This window comes from Phycodurus eques, chromosome 4 (assembly GCF_024500275.1).
Source record: "Phycodurus eques isolate BA_2022a chromosome 4, UOR_Pequ_1.1, whole genome shotgun sequence".
In the NCBI taxonomy this organism is placed as follows: Eukaryota; Metazoa; Chordata; class Actinopteri; order Syngnathiformes; family Syngnathidae; genus Phycodurus; species Phycodurus eques.
Window position 1 is genome coordinate 29,290,327 of NC_084528.1, and position 17,725 is coordinate 29,308,051.

Genomic DNA, 17,725 nt, shown 5'->3' on the forward strand with positions numbered 1-17,725 from the left:
ACTCGATGCACACCTCTTTCACTCTGAATCTCTCTTTGCATGCCTGCATGTGTGCGATCTTGTGCTGTGTGTGGCGTGCAAAACAAAGTAAACCAGAGTGGGAGTTGAATTTCCAGTGACACAAATACTGTAAGTATAATGTATTTTTTTAAATTCAAATAAATTATAGTACATTGTCACCAATTAAACATTAGTTGAGCTCATTCTCTAAGGCCTTTGTTGGTGTCCTGCGGTACACACTATTGTTTAAAAAAATGATGGCTGTGTTAGAACGAGAGAAAAGTTAACCTACCGAAAGTCAAACCACTGATGCCACTTCGCTGTCTCTAGCTGTAAAACAGTACAGAAAAAACATCTGTAACTGGGATGCTCAGCATTTGAAAGAACTAATATACGGTACAGTCCATTAAGGTACACAATCTATTAAGATCTAATGCAAAAGGTGTAATAAAAATATACATTGACAAATATAGCAATGTTCTACTTTGAGAGGTGTTTGCAGTGGTGTAGAAATTTACTCCATACTACTACTGCATTGACTGAGCAATGTCTCTGATATTTTGCTATCTTATCTGTACATGAGCAATGAGTGTATTAATTGCTCGATTGAATGTTTATTTTGAACATGCAGCATTAAAAAAAAAAAAGAAAAAGAAAAAAGAAATACAAATTTACAATATGAATTGTATCCCATACCAAAACAACATGTGCTGCTGGTCCAAAAGGAGTAGGAAGAAGTAAAATATCCACTGTTATTTCTATAGGGTTAGTTCCATCAGCACACAATGTCTTAATGACGTTAACCAGGTGTCCTTCTTGGCCTTTTAAGTGTGCCACGGCACCTGCTGCCACAGGCCCAGCGTACCCTGCCATTTCCGCACAAATACTGTGGGCACGTTATCATTTCCCTGTCACCAAATGACTGGCTAGTTGCTGTGGGACGCTAATGAGAGGAAGAGAGGGCAAATGAAGAGACACGACTGGGAAGACGAGTTCTTCATTTCCTGTGTGCGATACAAAACACAAAGTCAATCCTTCATCCTCCACAATTCTGTCTGCTGATACGAGGGATGCAAGGGGGAATTAGCAGAAACACAGCCGTTAGTCTTAGAAAAAAAGCATGAGCACTAATTTTCACATTATATCTAACTTCTATGCAACACAGTTGCAATAATTCAAACTGAAAACTGTTGTTGGATAGTACATGAAACACGTTTATTCATTATTTGCCATATTTATTTGCAAACATTATACTACTACATCTACATTCTTTAATATGTTCATAATTATACCCTTTATTTTGCACATCTTTGTTTTAAATGATCTTACAGGGGGTCTTGTTAGAGCTTTTGGGTTATTTTGGTTCATCTGGACAGACAGCAGACATATAAAAGACGTGTAATCTGATGTGTTGCTGTCTCATTGAAAACTATCAATGGCTTTGAATAGGTTTCTTCAGCAGGCCCAGCTGAATGAATTACACTAGCCTGTTAGTATTCTGCCGAAGCCGTACAAAAGGTCAATGTCAAATGCACCTCATTTAAAAGTCAATAGCAACCATGCACATCATCTCCTGGGAATTCAGGCCGGCATCTCTCCAGACGGCATTGTGTATCATTCAGTTAGTAGAGGGCAACCAGCGAGTTTTTTTAATCTTGACCTTCCAATAAAATATGCTCCCTATCCGGAATTACATGGTCTAAAATGGAGACATAAGTTCTGCACAAATCATGGCCGGATTGAACAATCTCAGGCGAGAGGTTCAACACTGTCTGGATGACATTTGCTGCTTTAAACATGTAGCTCGTGGTCTTCTGTTCTTATTTTGCAAATCTCTGAGAGGAAAAAAAATATATATATAAAAAAATAAAATAAAACACGCCACATGATCAGTGCTGTGCTGACACCAAACAATGTCAAAGTCAAAACATAGAAATATGTACTAGAGGTTTGTGTATGATCAAGAGGTATAAAAATATGTACATGACTAAATCAAATTGTTTTTTACATGCTACGCAAAACTTTGCATCATAATACTATTTGCATTCCATTAGGCGTCACACTGAAAGCAGCAGGGCCACACCAGCTAAAATCCACTTCGCAGGAGGCTGTTTGTTTCGAAGATAAAACGTCCAAACATACGTGGATCCGCGATGTTTAGTGCGGTACACAGGACACTCGTAAGTGTTTTTGAGCTCCTGCTCTTTCGCCGGTGCAGCTCGTACATATAGCACTGGCATGGGAAGGGTCAGATCCCTCAAAACTGCCTCGGCGATGACTCCCGACTGAGTGTCCCAACGCGCTCCTGAAGTGACATGGGGCAGGTTATATGTTGAGTCAAATTGGAAACGCTAATTTGTAATTTAGCAAGAATAGCATATTGTATCTATTCTACCTTCCATGAAGAGGCCGTGAATATAGGCCCCCTCCCGTGGTGGATGGCCAAAATCATCTTTTGTCTTCTTTGTCACATCTGCAGTCAACGTCATTTTGTCCAGGGGCCACTGATTCCTACGAGCAATGCTCTGCAGAATAGCTGTCAAACATCACAAGAACTACACTAACTCTCTGAAGTGCATTTTATCTACTCATCTTGAGATCTCACCGGTGAGGAAAGACTGCGGGTTAAAGAGGCCCGAGAGCCAAACAACGGCAGGTAGAACAAGGTCCTGTGTCCAGCTGTCCAAGTCGCGACAGCTACACTTGATATCACTGAACCTAAAACACAAATCAAGTCGCAATGTGACTTATTTCATGAATGGACTGAGACAGCATACTATTACTATTGAGTTAAACGTCAAATGAAACGTAAAACGTTGTGATGGGCAGGTTAGGACACAGTTTTGCGGTCACTTTAATGCTTCAAATTAGTCTGCGACTATATATTTTAGCTGGTGGAATTTGTTGTGGCAGTTTTTCCATTGTTTTGTTGTTAAAGACTTTGAACTAACAGTCCTGGGTTCAAAGACAGGCTCCAGTCTTCCTGTGTGGCGTTTGCCCGTTTTCCCGATGCTTGCGTGGACTCTCTGCAGGTATTCCGACTTGCTCGGCCATTCCAAAAAATATGCATGTTAGGTTTATCAAAGACTGAGTGTGAATGTTTGTTTGGCGATATGTGTCCTGTGATTGGCCACCTCATGCCCAAAGTCAGCTGGGATGGGCTTCAGCTCACCTGTGACCCTAACAAGAATGAGCAGTATCGAAAATTGATGGAAGGATGGATGGGTTTTGCACATTGTGCTTAACCAGCCGCTGTGACACCCATGTTGCTGAAAAACTCAATTCTGAGTGAAATATGGTCCTTATCCTTTCTGTACATTTTCAAAGCAGCACTGTAAAAGTTAAATTTGACATCAAGGGGTCTTTTGTCACTTTGGTCTTTTATATAACTGCTTAACCAGAAGTGCTACGTCTCCATCCATCCATTCTGTGAGGCGCTTATCCTCACTAGGGTCGCGGGCTGCTGAAGCCTATCCCAGCTATCTTCGGGCGGGAGGCGGGGTACACCCTGAACTGGTCGCCAGCCAATAACAGAGCACATCCAAAAAACAACAAAACAACCATTCGCACACACATTCACTCATACGAGCAATTTAGAGTCTCCAATCAACCTACCAAGCATGTTTTTGGGTTGTGGGAGGAAACCGGAGTGCCCGGAGAAATCCCACCCAGGCATGGGGAGAACATGCAAATTCTACACAGGCGGGGCCGGGATTTGAAGCCTGGTCCCCAGAACTGTGAGGCAGATGTGCTCACCAGTCGACCACCATGCTACGTCTCCATTGTTTAAAAACCAACAGCAAGCAATACTTATGGCAAAATATGGATAAATGTTAAGTAAAAAGGAAGCTGTGTTTTGTTTACCATTGTGCAAGCGTTTTGGTGGAGGCGTAAGCCAATCTGGCCCAGGAATCTGGTACAGCATCACTGAACAGGGCCGACTGCAGAGTCTCCATACTAGAAGAGATGGTTAGCTCTCCCTGCAAGTACATAGAATCCTAATGAATGATCCAGCACATAAAACTGATGACCAAGGGGACCCTTCAACACACTACCTTTAGGCCAAGATCTAGTTCATCAAGACTCTTCTTCATTTCTGCCAGTAGAAGATTCATGCGTTCACATTCCTGCAAACAGACTGAAATGTACGGGCTTCGCTCTGATGCCTTGACCAGCATTGCTGCCATGTTATACTGCTCAGGAAGCTTGTCAAGAAGGTCTTCAATGATAGACTTGACCTGACAAAAAAAATTAGCATTGTTCGGTGAGCCTTGTTTGGCGATTTATGCAAGTGAGTTTGTTCTAAAAAAGTGAGTTGTGGTGGACACACCTTCTCCTCTGTGCTCGATACTGCCCCCTCTCCTCTGGAGGAGTCCTGTGGCTGCAGCTCAAGCAGAGTCTTTAAGAGGTTGTCCGAGGTGAGAGTGAGGCACTCAAGCTCTGCATTTGGATGCAGGCCGTACAGAGAGGGACTCTCAGGTGGAAGATGTTCATCAATATAAGTGTGGTACCCGTTGTGGTCCATGAATGGAGGGGCCATGAAGCCAGGACACAGATAGAGCTCCCCTTCAAACTGTCAAGTGAAAATTAGATTTTTAAAAATACAATCACTTGTGCACTGAAGTCAGTATGACAGCTAGGCAAACTCATTGGGTGAAAACAGAAGAACCACACACACAATATTGGGCAAATAATTTCTTCAGTGGGCTGTCACACAACACTGACAGCTGCGTGCGCTAAGGAGACAATAAAATTGCAGTTAAGCTTTACATCCCAAGAGGGCACCCTTTACCTTGACAAGAAATAAAAAAAAATGTACATGATCACTTTAACATAGCAACATTCACTTCAACATAGCCATCTTCTTTGAGAATTAATAAAGAATACCAGCTGAAAGAGCAACTTCTCACACAAATGTTACATAATATAGATGCAGAAGGAAATCAAATGGCACTGACTCACCATTTTGGGATGCATAAATTCTTGCAGGTAGGCCTTACACAGCCTTCTGTCCCAGTAATTAGTAATGTGTCCACCATACATGATCTCCCCAAAGAGATAGCACAGATCTTCCCATGGCACCTGCATGAACTTAAGTCACACACTTGATAAGAAAACAAATTCTTTTTAGCTACGTCAAGCAATAATGATATGATCTGTACATAATAACTGCAGGGAAATAGAAGAAAACGATGCTTCTTGAAACACAATGATCTGATGTGTGACAAGTTTTCCCCTCAGCATCGGATGATCATCTGTGAGAGGTTAAAGAGGGAGAAGATAACCTGTGATTCATAATAAATTACCAAAGCTGGAGGTTCACAATCATTTGTACCTGTATTGTTTTGCAAATTGCTTCCTTCGTCAGCTCTAATTGCAGTGATCACTTATGTAGTGTTGTGAACTGTCACATTGGCTGCATGTAATTACATTTAGGAAAACGCTTCATTGCTCTCCTAATGAATTCTCTGTATACGCACATACAGGTTACTGTTTGGTTAACATAATGAAGGACATTCGTTTTTTTGGAGGGCAGAACACCTTGGAGATGTGATTGGTTCTGACCGGGTTAATAGAAGCTCTAAGAGAAACACATGAGCAGCTGCGAGTACACCAGAGAATGGATTTTTTTGTCGTCTTGAAATAAAGCTAAATTACAGCTTGCATGTTTATAGCAAACATAAATGTGAAATAATGGGAATCCGCAATATCAATCATAAGAGTGAAAACATTTCACTAATTAATTAGATTTACCGCCCAGAGTCGGCTGAGATAGGCTCCAGGGCGCCTGTAACCCTAGTGAGGATAAGCGGTACGGAAAATTTGAATTACTGACCAGATGCAATACAGAACATAGGTATTTTTTTTAACTACACAATACTGGGTAATTATTAGAAAAGAATATACCGTATACAGCCAATTGTGAAAAATATTTAAAACAATGGTGAAAGATTAATGAAATCACCTTGGAGTTGGACTCTAAGTAGTTGAATAAAACATTAGCTGAGATGGTGAGGTCTCCGGTGTTAAAGGGATACTTGTGGTTCCACCCTTGGGGGCCAAACCTTCGGCGCTCCGTGACACATGCATGAAAGAAGCAGAGGGAGAAGAACATGGAGTTGAATTCCTGTTCTCGTGAGCACATGTCCAGAGTGTCCTAAAAAACAAAATAAATATCAATTAATCACATTGTTGCACCAAAAGAGCTTTTCCGTCGAAAATCTAATTTCTTCAATATAAACCTACTTGACTAAAGTTGTTAAGGGCTGCATGCAGACTGGGATTCATGCCAGTGGGCGGCTCGTTGGTTATTTTGATGGCATTCTCGAGAATGCCTCTGGGGATTACGTGCTGCTCGGGGCTAGGTGCTGGTTCCCCAGTGATGAACACTCTGTAGCTGGGGTGACAATCCACTGCCTCGCTCTCCAGTAGAGCTTCAAGAGCAGGGAGCCAGCGTGCTACCAGGTGAACATTCTAAGGAGCCAACATATACAGTAAAGAATAAAGCATTACATTGTTTTTAGGCAAAATAGTTAATTTCTTAAAAGATTCTTCTAAAAATGTCTTATTTTGCTGGTAATTATGACGACAACCCTGTGGGATTCGCTTGGCTGCCAATTTCTACTATCAAAGGAAGCATTTATGGGGCTGATCTAGCCAATTATGTTTTTTATTGAACCAAATTTCCCATTCAGGGGGCGATAGTATCATTAGTGGCATTGGCTAAAAGCACAGCCTGGTGCAACTACAATAGCCTGCGAATAGGAAATCTTCTTACCTGCAGAATGACCCAGTGTCCAAGTTTAGAAGCATTCCTGAGCACCCTTTCAGCTACATCTTCCTGTCCCTGTCCCAGTGAAACATTGTGCAAACTGCCCAGTTCGATTGACAGTCCCAGCATTAACCCTATATAAACAAAATAAATGATTTTTTTTTTCCCCAGAGCAAGAAATTGATGATATTGGACCTGGTGTAAGTGTTGTACCTAGTTTCTCTACATCTTTGAGTGGATTGACACCAGGTGAGAGGATAAAAAAGACAGGTGTTGATGGGCTGGTACTTTCGTACAACTTGCCAAATTCCAACCTTGCAGTCTCAACATATTTTGTTCCCATGAAGTCTTCCACAAAATTCCTGCCAGGAAACTCAAGATTATTGAACATTCTGTACACTGATCACAACCATGAATATGCTTGGTATTGTCCATCCATCCATTTTCTCTACCGGTTATCCTCACAAGGGTCGTGGGCGTGGTGGAGCCTATGCCAGCTATCTTCAGGCGAAAGGCGGGGTACACCCTGAACTGTCCGCCAGCCAATAGCAGGGCACATAGAAACAAACAACCATTCGCACTCACATTCACACCTACGGGAAATTTAGAGTCTTCAATCATCCTACCACTAGTGTTTTTGGGATGTGGGAGGAAACCGGAGTACACGGAGAAAACACACACAGGCATGGGGAGAACTCCACACAGGCGAGTCCGGGATTTGAACCCCGGTCCTCAGAACTGTGAGGAAGCTGTGCTAACCAGTCACCCAGCGTGCCGCCACTTGGTATTGTAGTTACCTTAATGTGTACATCACTCTATCAGGGCGCAGAGCTCTCAGGATAATAAGCTTCTGAATGCAACTCTTATATTTCCAGTCCTGTGGAAGTCTTTCTTTTTCAGGACAACTGGATTCAACAATCTTCCTCCAACGCTTAGGTGAACTTTCTATGTCTCGGTCCAGTCCATTAAACGCCTCCATTGAAGAAATGGTCTACAGACATATGATACATTGTCAACTCTCTTGACACAAAAAAGTCGGATATATATGGAACACTGATGGCTGACATCAACTTCACATCGTGTATGATTTCATCCTCCACATTAAGGTACCTTAATGGCTCCCCAGGCATGTGGTGAAAGGAAGGCCACGGGGCTAATTTTGCTAGCTTCCACCGGGAAACGAAGAAGAAAGTTAAGCTCCTTGGCATCGATCAGGTTCTGCTTGAGCTGAATCTGGAGGGATGAGTATTTTATTGATTTTTGTCTTATCAGTCATTTTCAAAGCAACTCAAAGTTTAAAAACAACTCCTTGGCAAAGGGACACCATTACTACATCCGGCTGAGTACTTTAGATTGTAAAATAGGACAGTCTTCAGTACTACACAATGTCTTCGATGGAAAAAAGTAGCCACAATGACTGATAATTCCATTATGCCACCAGAACCAACCCCCTTGTCAGAACCTACTGTTTGAACAGCAGCTGGTGAGCGAAGGGTGAGAGGTAATCAATAGCAGCGTATAGTCCTGCTGACTGCTTTTAATTGAAGTTAATATGAGGGCAGAAATACATTTTGATTGATCATGATGACAGGACGCTCCACCTTCAAGGCGGTCCAAAGTCCCTCACCTGGAAGGCAGTGTGTGACAAGAAGGTTAACTTGTCTCTCTCAAACAGGCCCTGGCTAGTGTACAGGAATACAGAATAGGTGATGGCCTCGGTGAGAGCGGCCACTCTGCCGCTCACATCCTCCTCACATTCCGCATGCTCCATCGCTTTGATAAATACTGAGATAAAACTCTGCAAAACATCACAAAAGACAGTGTATGTGAAAAGACTTTTAATTGAAGGTTAAGCAATGGCTGGACAGTGAGACACAAAATGTACACATTTAAACTGAACTACACAGTTGGGGTAAAATGTACAAAACAACTAATACCTTAAACCTCCTAATTAAAAATCTAACTCTTAATTGAAAAATGAGTTAAACAAAATGGAGTAAGCACCGAGAGGATTTCAGGGGTAAAAAGCTACAATACCTTGAGGGAAAACTGGTAAATGGGGTTAATCTTGCTGAGGTCATTGATGATGAAGAAGAGGAGTGACGCTCTCTCAGCAGCAGGGCGGTATATTTCCCGAGCCTCGTTGATCTTTGTCTCATTCTCTCGGGCCTCCAACACCTGTGTGTTCCAAATGCACAGAATGAGCTATGAGGCTCTCAGTCATGCTCCAAAAGCTGCTCATTACACATATTCCAAACTGCATACCGTTTACTGCTTGTACAATAAAAGATGAGAGACATTCAAAAAACTTGACTGACAAGAGAAATGCAACACTGCAATGTGTTAAGTGTCGTACTTTGTCTTGAATGTGGGCAGCTGTGGTCTTGGTGATCTCAAGTTGCTCCACCAGAGAAATATCACCCAAGAAATTACCATAGGCTGTAGAGAGGCGACTCAGCAGGTCGTCCTCCAACCTTTTAAGCTCAATCTTAAAGTGGTTCTGCTGCCTGGTCAGCTCCATCTTTGACGGAGTGCACAAAACAATCATTCCTCTCTATCATCATGGCCTGAAGGCTCGTAGGTAAATTAACTAAAGGACTATGAGGTTTTACCTTCAGGTCTTCAAGGTCAGGCCTTTCCCGGGATACTACTTGTCCCAGCAGCTGCTCCTCCAGACCAGCTGGGGTCACCGTGAAGTTGATGAGGGTTGTTTGAGCCTGGAGTTCAGGAGGGAAATGGGGATTGGCCAGTTTGGTGTGCAGAATAAGACGGAAGTCACTGTTGTATTCACACTCCTTCCCACCAATCTGAATGTACCTGGATCACAAAAAAACAGTTAGCCAGAAGTCCAACTTGAATAGCTAATATCATACACAGCAACACTGTACAGATTGTGTTAAGGATTTAAATAAAATAAGACTTGAATTGGGGTTTCCAAGATCAATAGGCAACACTCATTAAGAAAGGAGACACTAAATTATTGTCTGAAAAATATAGTAGTATAGTAATGTAGCGACTATGCTCCCGCAATTGGAGGTGCTACAGGGACTCCCAACCACTTGATAACCCAATTCCTCCACGCTGCCCTGCTGTGAGACGGCCACTAGGAGAATGCCTGGTGTACGTCAAGTGGACATTAACCTAATTAGCAGCTTCCCGTCAAATCTTGATTCCTGGTTTCAAAAGACTCCTTCCCGAACCAAAACGATGAGCATATCCAACATTGTTATTTGACTAATATACGCTACAGTAACATATATATTCGCAGACATACATACAGTATTTGTGAATGTGGCTCAACTTCCCATCTGTATGCTCACCTTTCGGTCACAAACCAGTTCAGACTGAAACAATAGTGTCTCAACTAGTTGAAGCCATGTAGTGAACTCCATTTTTTATTGATTGTTTAAATAGTGGATGAATCAACGGTCTATTCTTCAAAAGCAACAGATTTCTTAACAATCAATCAGCTAATTATGTATCAGCATCAAAAGCTGTATCATATAGCCAGTGTAACTTGAACCCTTTACAATATGTTTTTACAGCAATAAATATTTATGTAGCACTTTTCAAGGGACCAGGAACACCTCACAATAATTCATTTGGGGATTACAATGCATATGTGTTTGTGTGTGCGTGCGTGTGTATTCGTGCTACTAAATTAGAGATTATTAACCTGGTGTCAGCAGGCAGCAGGTTGCCCCTGAGGGCCACGAGTAGCCCACAAGCCTGTCCTAAAAAATAGCTCACCAATGATGGGACATTCCAATTTTATTCTATATTCCTAGTTTCTCCCATCCCCCCCAACCCACTCCACATAAAACTTGGCTTGAGGAAACAGTTTGTGAAGGCACTGGATAATGGTCGTGAATGTTTTCAGCATATACTTACTGCTCTTCCTCAATTGTCGTTTGACAAAATCAAGGCAGGTGTGTTCGATGGACCTCAGATTTGTACCCTTGTACGTGATAAGGAAATTGTCAAAAAGATGAATGACAAGGAGAAAGCGGCATGGCTATCTTTTGTGGCAGTTACATGAAACCTTCTTGGGAACAAATAGGCAGATAACTACCAAGTTGTGGTTATTACAATGCTGTTAGCTTTTCACAAACTTGGGTGCAACATGAGTATCAAGCTCAATAGTCACCTTGATGAATTCCCCGATAACCTCGGGGCTGTTAGTGATGAACAAGGTGAGCGATTCCATCAAGACCTCATGACCTTGGAACATCACCACCAAGGCAGATGGGACAAAAACATGATGGCAGATTACTGCTGGAGCATCGAGCGAGACTGCCCTGAGGAAGTCTACAAGCGCACATTCTTGCCTGTACAGGGCCTAATTTGATATTGTATTCTATTCGTATCGACAATCCAAATTTATTTTCACATACTCTAATTTGCATATTGTTTAAATGTTTCAGATTTGAATATTGACGGCACACAAACTAATTTTCTATGCCTTTTTTTAAAGTTTACATCCGAGCTGTCATTTATGGTGAGTGGGTTTGGAGGTTAATCCCCCTTGGAGGGAACAAAAAAATGTAATTATTAGCTTATTTTAGCTATTTGTCAACATTTTATCCATATTTCTATTACTAAAGCTTATTTTTAGTTGGTTTTATAAATGGTTGTGACGATTGGGGGGTCTGAGACAGACAACACGTAATGCCTGGATCAGACTACAAGAGAAATTTGGTCTTTTTTTCACGATTGCAATATGTCAGACTACTGCAATAAAATCTTGTATTCTGATACAACCGCATCCCGTTTTTTAAGATCCTTGGGCTTATCTTGTCAACTCAAATGCGTAATTTAATTACAATAAAGTAATTTAATTATAGTAAATCAGCACCCATTAGTTCTGCCATGTTGTAATGTTGGTTTGACCTGACTGATTAGAACACATGAACTGACTAGAGGAGTGATTTCCAACCTTTATGGAGCCAAGGAACATATTTTACAATTGAAAAATAAAAAATATCACAAAAGTGAATAATTATTAATTATTTTATGTACTTCCTGCAATCTAATAGAAGACCATTTATTTGTTCTGTCTGTCACTATGCCTCACTGGCATAAATAGATGAGCGTAGATACATTATTTATTGTAAATATAATTTTTGGAGAAATTAAGTACACACGTATATACAGTAAATGAACATGTCATTTAAATAGACACATTGCTCCATCTTGTGATAGGTTATCGTTTTTTTTTAACTCTCTGATCGGTGACCGGCCCCAAAAATCCTGATCGTGTAAAACCTATTTTTTAGCACAACAAACTTAACACCAACTTAAGTCAGAGAAATAATTCTGAATGAATATAAAAGATTGTTTGCTCCATAGCCAATATGTATCTGTACCTGCATTTCAATTAAATTAGCACAGGCTTGACGAACCTAGTGGCTTTTCATTTTTCTCTAATTACCACTTGGATGGCAGGCAAGGCCATGGTTCTACAGCGCAGGTTCCTCGCGTCCTAATCGGGTTCAACTCTCTATCTTCACAAGCCAGACTTAATGTACTATTGATAGAACCATTACTCCACCAAATTAAAGTTTGCTGATGGATTGTCTTGTAGTCTTCCGTCAGCCATGAAAGGAATAATTAGTATTCATTACTTCACACTCTACAACATTCCAATTATTAATGAACTTCAGCTGTGAAGCCCCACCAGATCCATCATGGCTGGCTCTGCTGGTTGTATTAATCATCGATAGAAACAAGTGTGAGGGTCATCTTCAAGGGATAAACTGATAATCAGATCTAATGTGATAAATTGTGTTCTCAGAAAAGACAGGATGTCAGAGGAAGCGCGACAGATGTGCAAAAAGAAGTTTCATACTAACAGTCATACACAAAGCAGAGCAAAATCCATATGTACAGTACATACATATGTTTGGTGGGAGTCAGCGTGAAGATGTCAATAGACTTTAGGACGGATTTTGTGAATACTAAAACTAATTTGGTTAACGGTACATATGTTAACACACTTGGATTAGGCGGAAAACATTGAGCAGTACGAACACCCGTGGAGGGCTCAAATCAAATGCGGTTTTGGTTTCCAGAACAAATGCCATTTACAGTACAACCATCAAGGAAAGACTCCCAGACTTATTAGAACTCAATGGGATAATATCAAGAAAAGTATATAGCAAAAATAAATTGTAAAGCTCTTTAAAGGCTCTCCCTGATTACATATGGGCAAAGGTTTAACATGCAGCAAATCCTTATGAGATTTTTGAAGCCACATTAAGTTTGCAATCATGATGGAGGGCCACTGCATTGGGAGCTTCCTGCTACCTTTCTTGTGAGTCCTAATACATAAACCATGAATGCTCTCCATTCTGCTTTTATACTGAGGCTCAGCTGTTCAATATTCATCAGGCCTAAAGAATATGAACACACAAATATACATCTATCACCTGTCTTGAGGGGTGGATCAATATGTTGTATTCATGGATTCAGAATATGTTCAGCACAGCCATTAATAATCTGAAGAACAGCCAATGATAATGTCTTGCTGATGTTCCAGCTCTCAGTGAGATTCAACCTGGTAATCTGATCCCAGTGTCTTAAACCACAAACACATTGCTGATGCATTCATTTGTGTTTCAATAGGCAAAAAACAAAAACAGTTGGGGGTTAAATTAAATCACTTTTGGCTGTGCTGTAATATTGCAGTTAAAGAAAAACTAACCTTCCCCTTTTGATGGTGTTTTTACCCAGGAGAGGTTGCAAGACTGGGTCGAATTTTTCCAGCACATTCTCAATTAGAACTGTTTCACCACAGGCTAATGCCTCTTCAATTACATTGAGGTAACTGTCGAAAAACAAAACAAAATCAGGATTGCAGATTAGTACCCTACTGTATGATAATCTTAGCTGTAAAGAGAAAGGTTTGAGTCTTATAAACAAAAGCAAGAAAATAACCATAGTCAAATTTCCTTCATACGCATCACATCACAACTCTTTCTCACCCGTTCTGTCCCTGTTGCACCACTCTCAACTTGGAGCCTTGGTGGCTTCGTATCCACTTGATGCCCTGCTGCTGTGGGTCAACCATGAGTGGCCAACGCTCACTGGTGGTCAGGATGGCAGCGTTCTCAGTTGACATCCTATCATTTGGCAGACCCTGGTTATGCCAAGCAGCCACAGCGGCATCATCTGTAAGCATGAGGATGGGATCCAGGCCGTCTGTCAGGGGTACAGAGACCTGGAACGGAAGCCAGGGATTGATATCGCTGAGCACTGGAAGCAGCGATGATGCTTGTAAAAGAGGTTTCACCGCTACAGCGTGACACAGATGACATTTAACCTTATGAGATCTGAGGAACGGGATCCATTTTTCAATGAAGAGTTCAGCACGATACTGCCTGGTAAAGTAACCCATGTAGGAGACAAATGCTGACGTGAGGGCAACATCCCCACACAGGGTGTTCTGTTGTTTCTCATACTGAACAAGCGTCTGTGACCAACGTTCCTTCTCTGACTGAAAGACAAGAAACAGACAAAAAAAAGATTGTGATTTATTTTCATATAAATACCGAAGGATTAGGCACGGAAAGATAAGGACTTGACAATTAGAATGCACCCATAATGACAAAGTTCAATATTTATTTTACTACATGGAGAGCCTGAATCAAAGATGTGGTTGTAAAAACATCAATGTACATCCCATAAAACAGAGCTTAAAGTTTGGTCTCAGATTCACTCTGCATCATTTCAGCATTTATCTAAACATTCAATACAACATTCAAACGACTGTGACAGCTCTACAGCGATAAATCACGCATGACATTTTCTTACAAGGGGCCGTAGATCTGGAATATGTCACATAATAAATTCTCAGACAGTTAAAAATCACTATAATTTTACTCTAATGTATTATGGATTGCCTGTAATATCATTCAGTCCAGTGTGAGACATAGTTAATTTCCAACAGCTGTTGAGGCTTTGAGGTAAGTCAATGATTAAATATAGATGGCCTGATTTATTAGTCGGAACAATATTGCTTCCAGGTCAATGCCATAAAGACAAAACATTTATCTTGATATGCTTAAAAGCCAAGCTGTTCCATGCAAACCACATTTATTTTATGGAATAAGAAAGTCAAACTTACGAAATGACCACTTGAATGGTCATCTTTTATGTGATATTAGCATTTATAACTGCAATATACACTGAAGACTGGAAAAGGCACTGGTGGGGGTTTACACGAGTTAAATATAATATTGGAGAAATTATACAGCAATGGAACATGTTCAAATGCATATATTATTCTATGCAAGCAAATTCAGTAGCAACGATAGCAACCACAACCTCTGGCTCCCAAATTCTTTCACTGATTACCTCTAAGCCCCTGACTAGTCGGTTGGCCAGCTCTATGGTCTGGTTGGTGCAGGTTACATCCTGTTGGCAGCTGATTTTCTCAGCTGTAGCTCTCTCAAACTGAGCTGTAAGATTCTGCAGGTTAGCATCCAATTCCTAGAGAGCAACAACAAGGGCAAAGAGCGAGAATATGTCATTGTTACAGTAACATATGACCAGCAAACCACACGGCTAAGTTAACAAAGAATATAAAAAATATTTGTACTCACTACCAACTTCTTTTGGATGGCCAGCAGTTTAGTTGTTGCAGTTTCTAGTTCTGCATTAGCATGGGATAAAGCATGCCTCTTTGGAATGACCTCACAATAAATCTGGAATAACAATAAGTAGACTTCACACCGATTTTATCAGCCTTATCGGTATAGGATGATAATTAGCATTTTATGCTGATCGGCTTTAATGTCATAATTCGCAGATCCGATCAATGATGTCATTGATCGGCACCGCAAAAGACATTGACTCCGTGTCGCCATCGTGCACAGTATATTTGAATCCAAAAGCTAGATTCTTTTAGCCTTGTCGCGTGTCATTTGGCGTAGTCCTATAAATAGCTGATGGCCAACAAAGTTATTTAAAAAAAAAAAAAAAAAAAAACATGTCGGAGATGTGGAACAGACAACACGTCTGAGACAGACAACACTTAACGACCGCGCGGATCAGGCTACAAGACAAATTTGCTCTTTCACGATTGCACTATGTCAGACTACTGCGATAAAATCTTGTATTCCGATACATCCGCATCCAGTTTTTTCCGATCTCTGGGCTTCATCGTGTCAACACAAACGCGACCGGATACACAACAATAATGGATTGCGCAGTGTGTTGGTAAGAACAAAATGGGGAAAAAAAGTGTGTTGGTGGTCACCGGTGCTCAGGAGAGGACGTTTGTTTCAGGCTTGCTTCAGGTATGTTCACGTACTTTTTAATATGACACGGCTCGCAAGCAGGCAACAAAAACGTTATGTAGCCTAGCAAGCTAGTGCTAGCACGAACGGTTGTACGTAAACATGCCGCCGTTCTGTCGAATCATGCTCTAAAGTTTTGGTGTGGCTGAAGTAATTTAATTATAAATAAAGTAATTTAATTACAGTAAGTTAGCACCCATTATTTCTGTCATGTTGTAATGTTGGTTTGACCTGACTGATTAGAATACATGACCTGACTAGAGCAGTGATTTCCAACCGTTATGGAGCCAAGGAACATATTGTACAATTGAAAAATCACATTCCTCCATCATGTGATCGGATCGGTTATCGTTTTTTTAAACTTGCTGATCAGTGATCGGCCCTAAAAATCCTGATCGTGTAAAGCCTAACAATAATCCACTTCTGCAATGTAATAATTCTGTAATTCTCCATAACAAAAGCAAATTGTATGGAGAACATTAGATGTGTGTCAAACCTCGTAGTATCGAACAATGTTAACTGTCCAGGCACAGAGTCCTGCTGCAGCCGTAGATTTGGTCCTAACTTGGTCAGGGTGGAAGTCGGGCTTTTTAAGGTAATATTGTTTGACCACATTCAAACAGGACTCATGGATGTGCTCCTTGTCATATGACACCAGTGCCTGCAGAAAATCATCCACCTGATACACCACACGTAAGAGGGACGTTAAAATGTTTACACATTAAGGACTAAAAGTATCACAAATTAGGTTTGTAGCTTGGGCTGGCTGGCCATAAAAAAATATCGTTATTCATTATACCAAATTCTATTGAATATACTAGCCCAAAGTTGTTATTTTAAATGCATCAACTGCATCAATATATTTGCACGAAAATTTAAACATTAATAGCCGGCCTATTCATTAACCCTTTGTGCTTTTAGACCTACTGGTATTTTTGTTTTTAGCTAAAACACAATGAAAAGTCAGTTGAAAAATTTGGTAAGACCCCTCTACATTAATTCAAATAAATATGTTATCCTGCTGTGACAACAAATCTTGAAAAGGTTAAAGACCCATTGAATTTTAAGAGCTATAAAATATGTCTATAGTGGGGGTTGAGAGTGCGCCGCCTCCCCTAGTGTGTGAGCATATTCATGGAGCCATCCTGCTGTAATCTAAGTATGGGAGCGATGGTGAGCGGGGCCAGGGGTCAAGGCGAGCACAAAAATTAGATTGGCATTCATCAGGCAGATGTGACTGACGAGGTGACAGCTTAACCTTGCCCATGAAGGCCCGCGCGGCTTTCCAGCTCCGATCCTTAGGAACCCGACCGCGTGGAGCCAGAAGAACCATCACGGCTGCTGCTACGTTGATAACTGCTGGGGGAGGGTTGGGGAAGGCCTTCAGTTCAGTAAGATTTACCTAAAAAGAGTTGTAAATGTTTTACAGCTTGCAGAAGGACTCCAGATTTGACTGACTTTTTAACAGCACCAAGTACCTTGTTGAGGGTGTTGAGTGCTGCAGTGGCAGCTGTCAGTAACGGCTCTGCTTTGGCTAGGTCTTTCTCACAATCCCTTTGCTTTACTGACACTTCTGCCTGGATGAGAGAGACCTAAACAAACAAGATAAATTACTGTAATTGCATTTCAATTTTTAAAAGGAGGAAGTTGATTA

General features: G+C 41.1%; 1 protein-coding gene across 2 annotated transcripts in view; it reads right to left on the bottom strand.

Moving 5' to 3' along the window:
* Positions 1-1,299: 1,299 nt before the first annotated feature.
* si:dkey-233k19.3 (dynein axonemal heavy chain 11) overlaps positions 1,300-17,725 on the bottom strand; it is a 40,884-nt gene continuing 24,458 nt past the window's right edge. For both annotated transcript variants that reach the window (XM_061675829.1, XM_061675830.1), the window contains 25 exons: positions 17,550-17,663; positions 17,330-17,473; positions 16,568-16,750; positions 15,376-15,477; positions 15,128-15,262; positions 14,094-14,267; positions 13,756-13,991; positions 13,476-13,598; positions 9,385-9,589; positions 9,129-9,293; positions 8,810-8,950; positions 8,400-8,570; positions 7,883-8,005; positions 7,570-7,763; positions 6,986-7,134; positions 6,779-6,906; positions 6,247-6,474; positions 5,966-6,157; positions 4,963-5,082; positions 4,331-4,573; positions 4,056-4,238; positions 3,865-3,980; positions 2,606-2,718; positions 2,396-2,536; positions 1,300-2,305 (listed from right to left, as the gene is read on the bottom strand). In XM_061675829.1, coding sequence (XP_061531813.1) covers positions 2,058-2,305; positions 2,396-2,536; positions 2,606-2,718; positions 3,865-3,980; positions 4,056-4,238; positions 4,331-4,573; positions 4,963-5,082; positions 5,966-6,157; positions 6,247-6,474; positions 6,779-6,906; positions 6,986-7,134; positions 7,570-7,763; positions 7,883-8,005; positions 8,400-8,570; positions 8,810-8,950; positions 9,129-9,293; positions 9,385-9,589; positions 13,476-13,598; positions 13,756-13,991; positions 14,094-14,267; positions 15,128-15,262; positions 15,376-15,477; positions 16,568-16,750; positions 17,330-17,473; positions 17,550-17,663 — 4,071 coding nt within the window. In that variant the 3' untranslated portion in view covers positions 1,300-2,057. The remainder of the gene's footprint in view (positions 2,306-2,395; positions 2,537-2,605; positions 2,719-3,864; positions 3,981-4,055; positions 4,239-4,330; positions 4,574-4,962; positions 5,083-5,965; positions 6,158-6,246; positions 6,475-6,778; positions 6,907-6,985; positions 7,135-7,569; positions 7,764-7,882; positions 8,006-8,399; positions 8,571-8,809; positions 8,951-9,128; positions 9,294-9,384; positions 9,590-13,475; positions 13,599-13,755; positions 13,992-14,093; positions 14,268-15,127; positions 15,263-15,375; positions 15,478-16,567; positions 16,751-17,329; positions 17,474-17,549; positions 17,664-17,725) is intronic.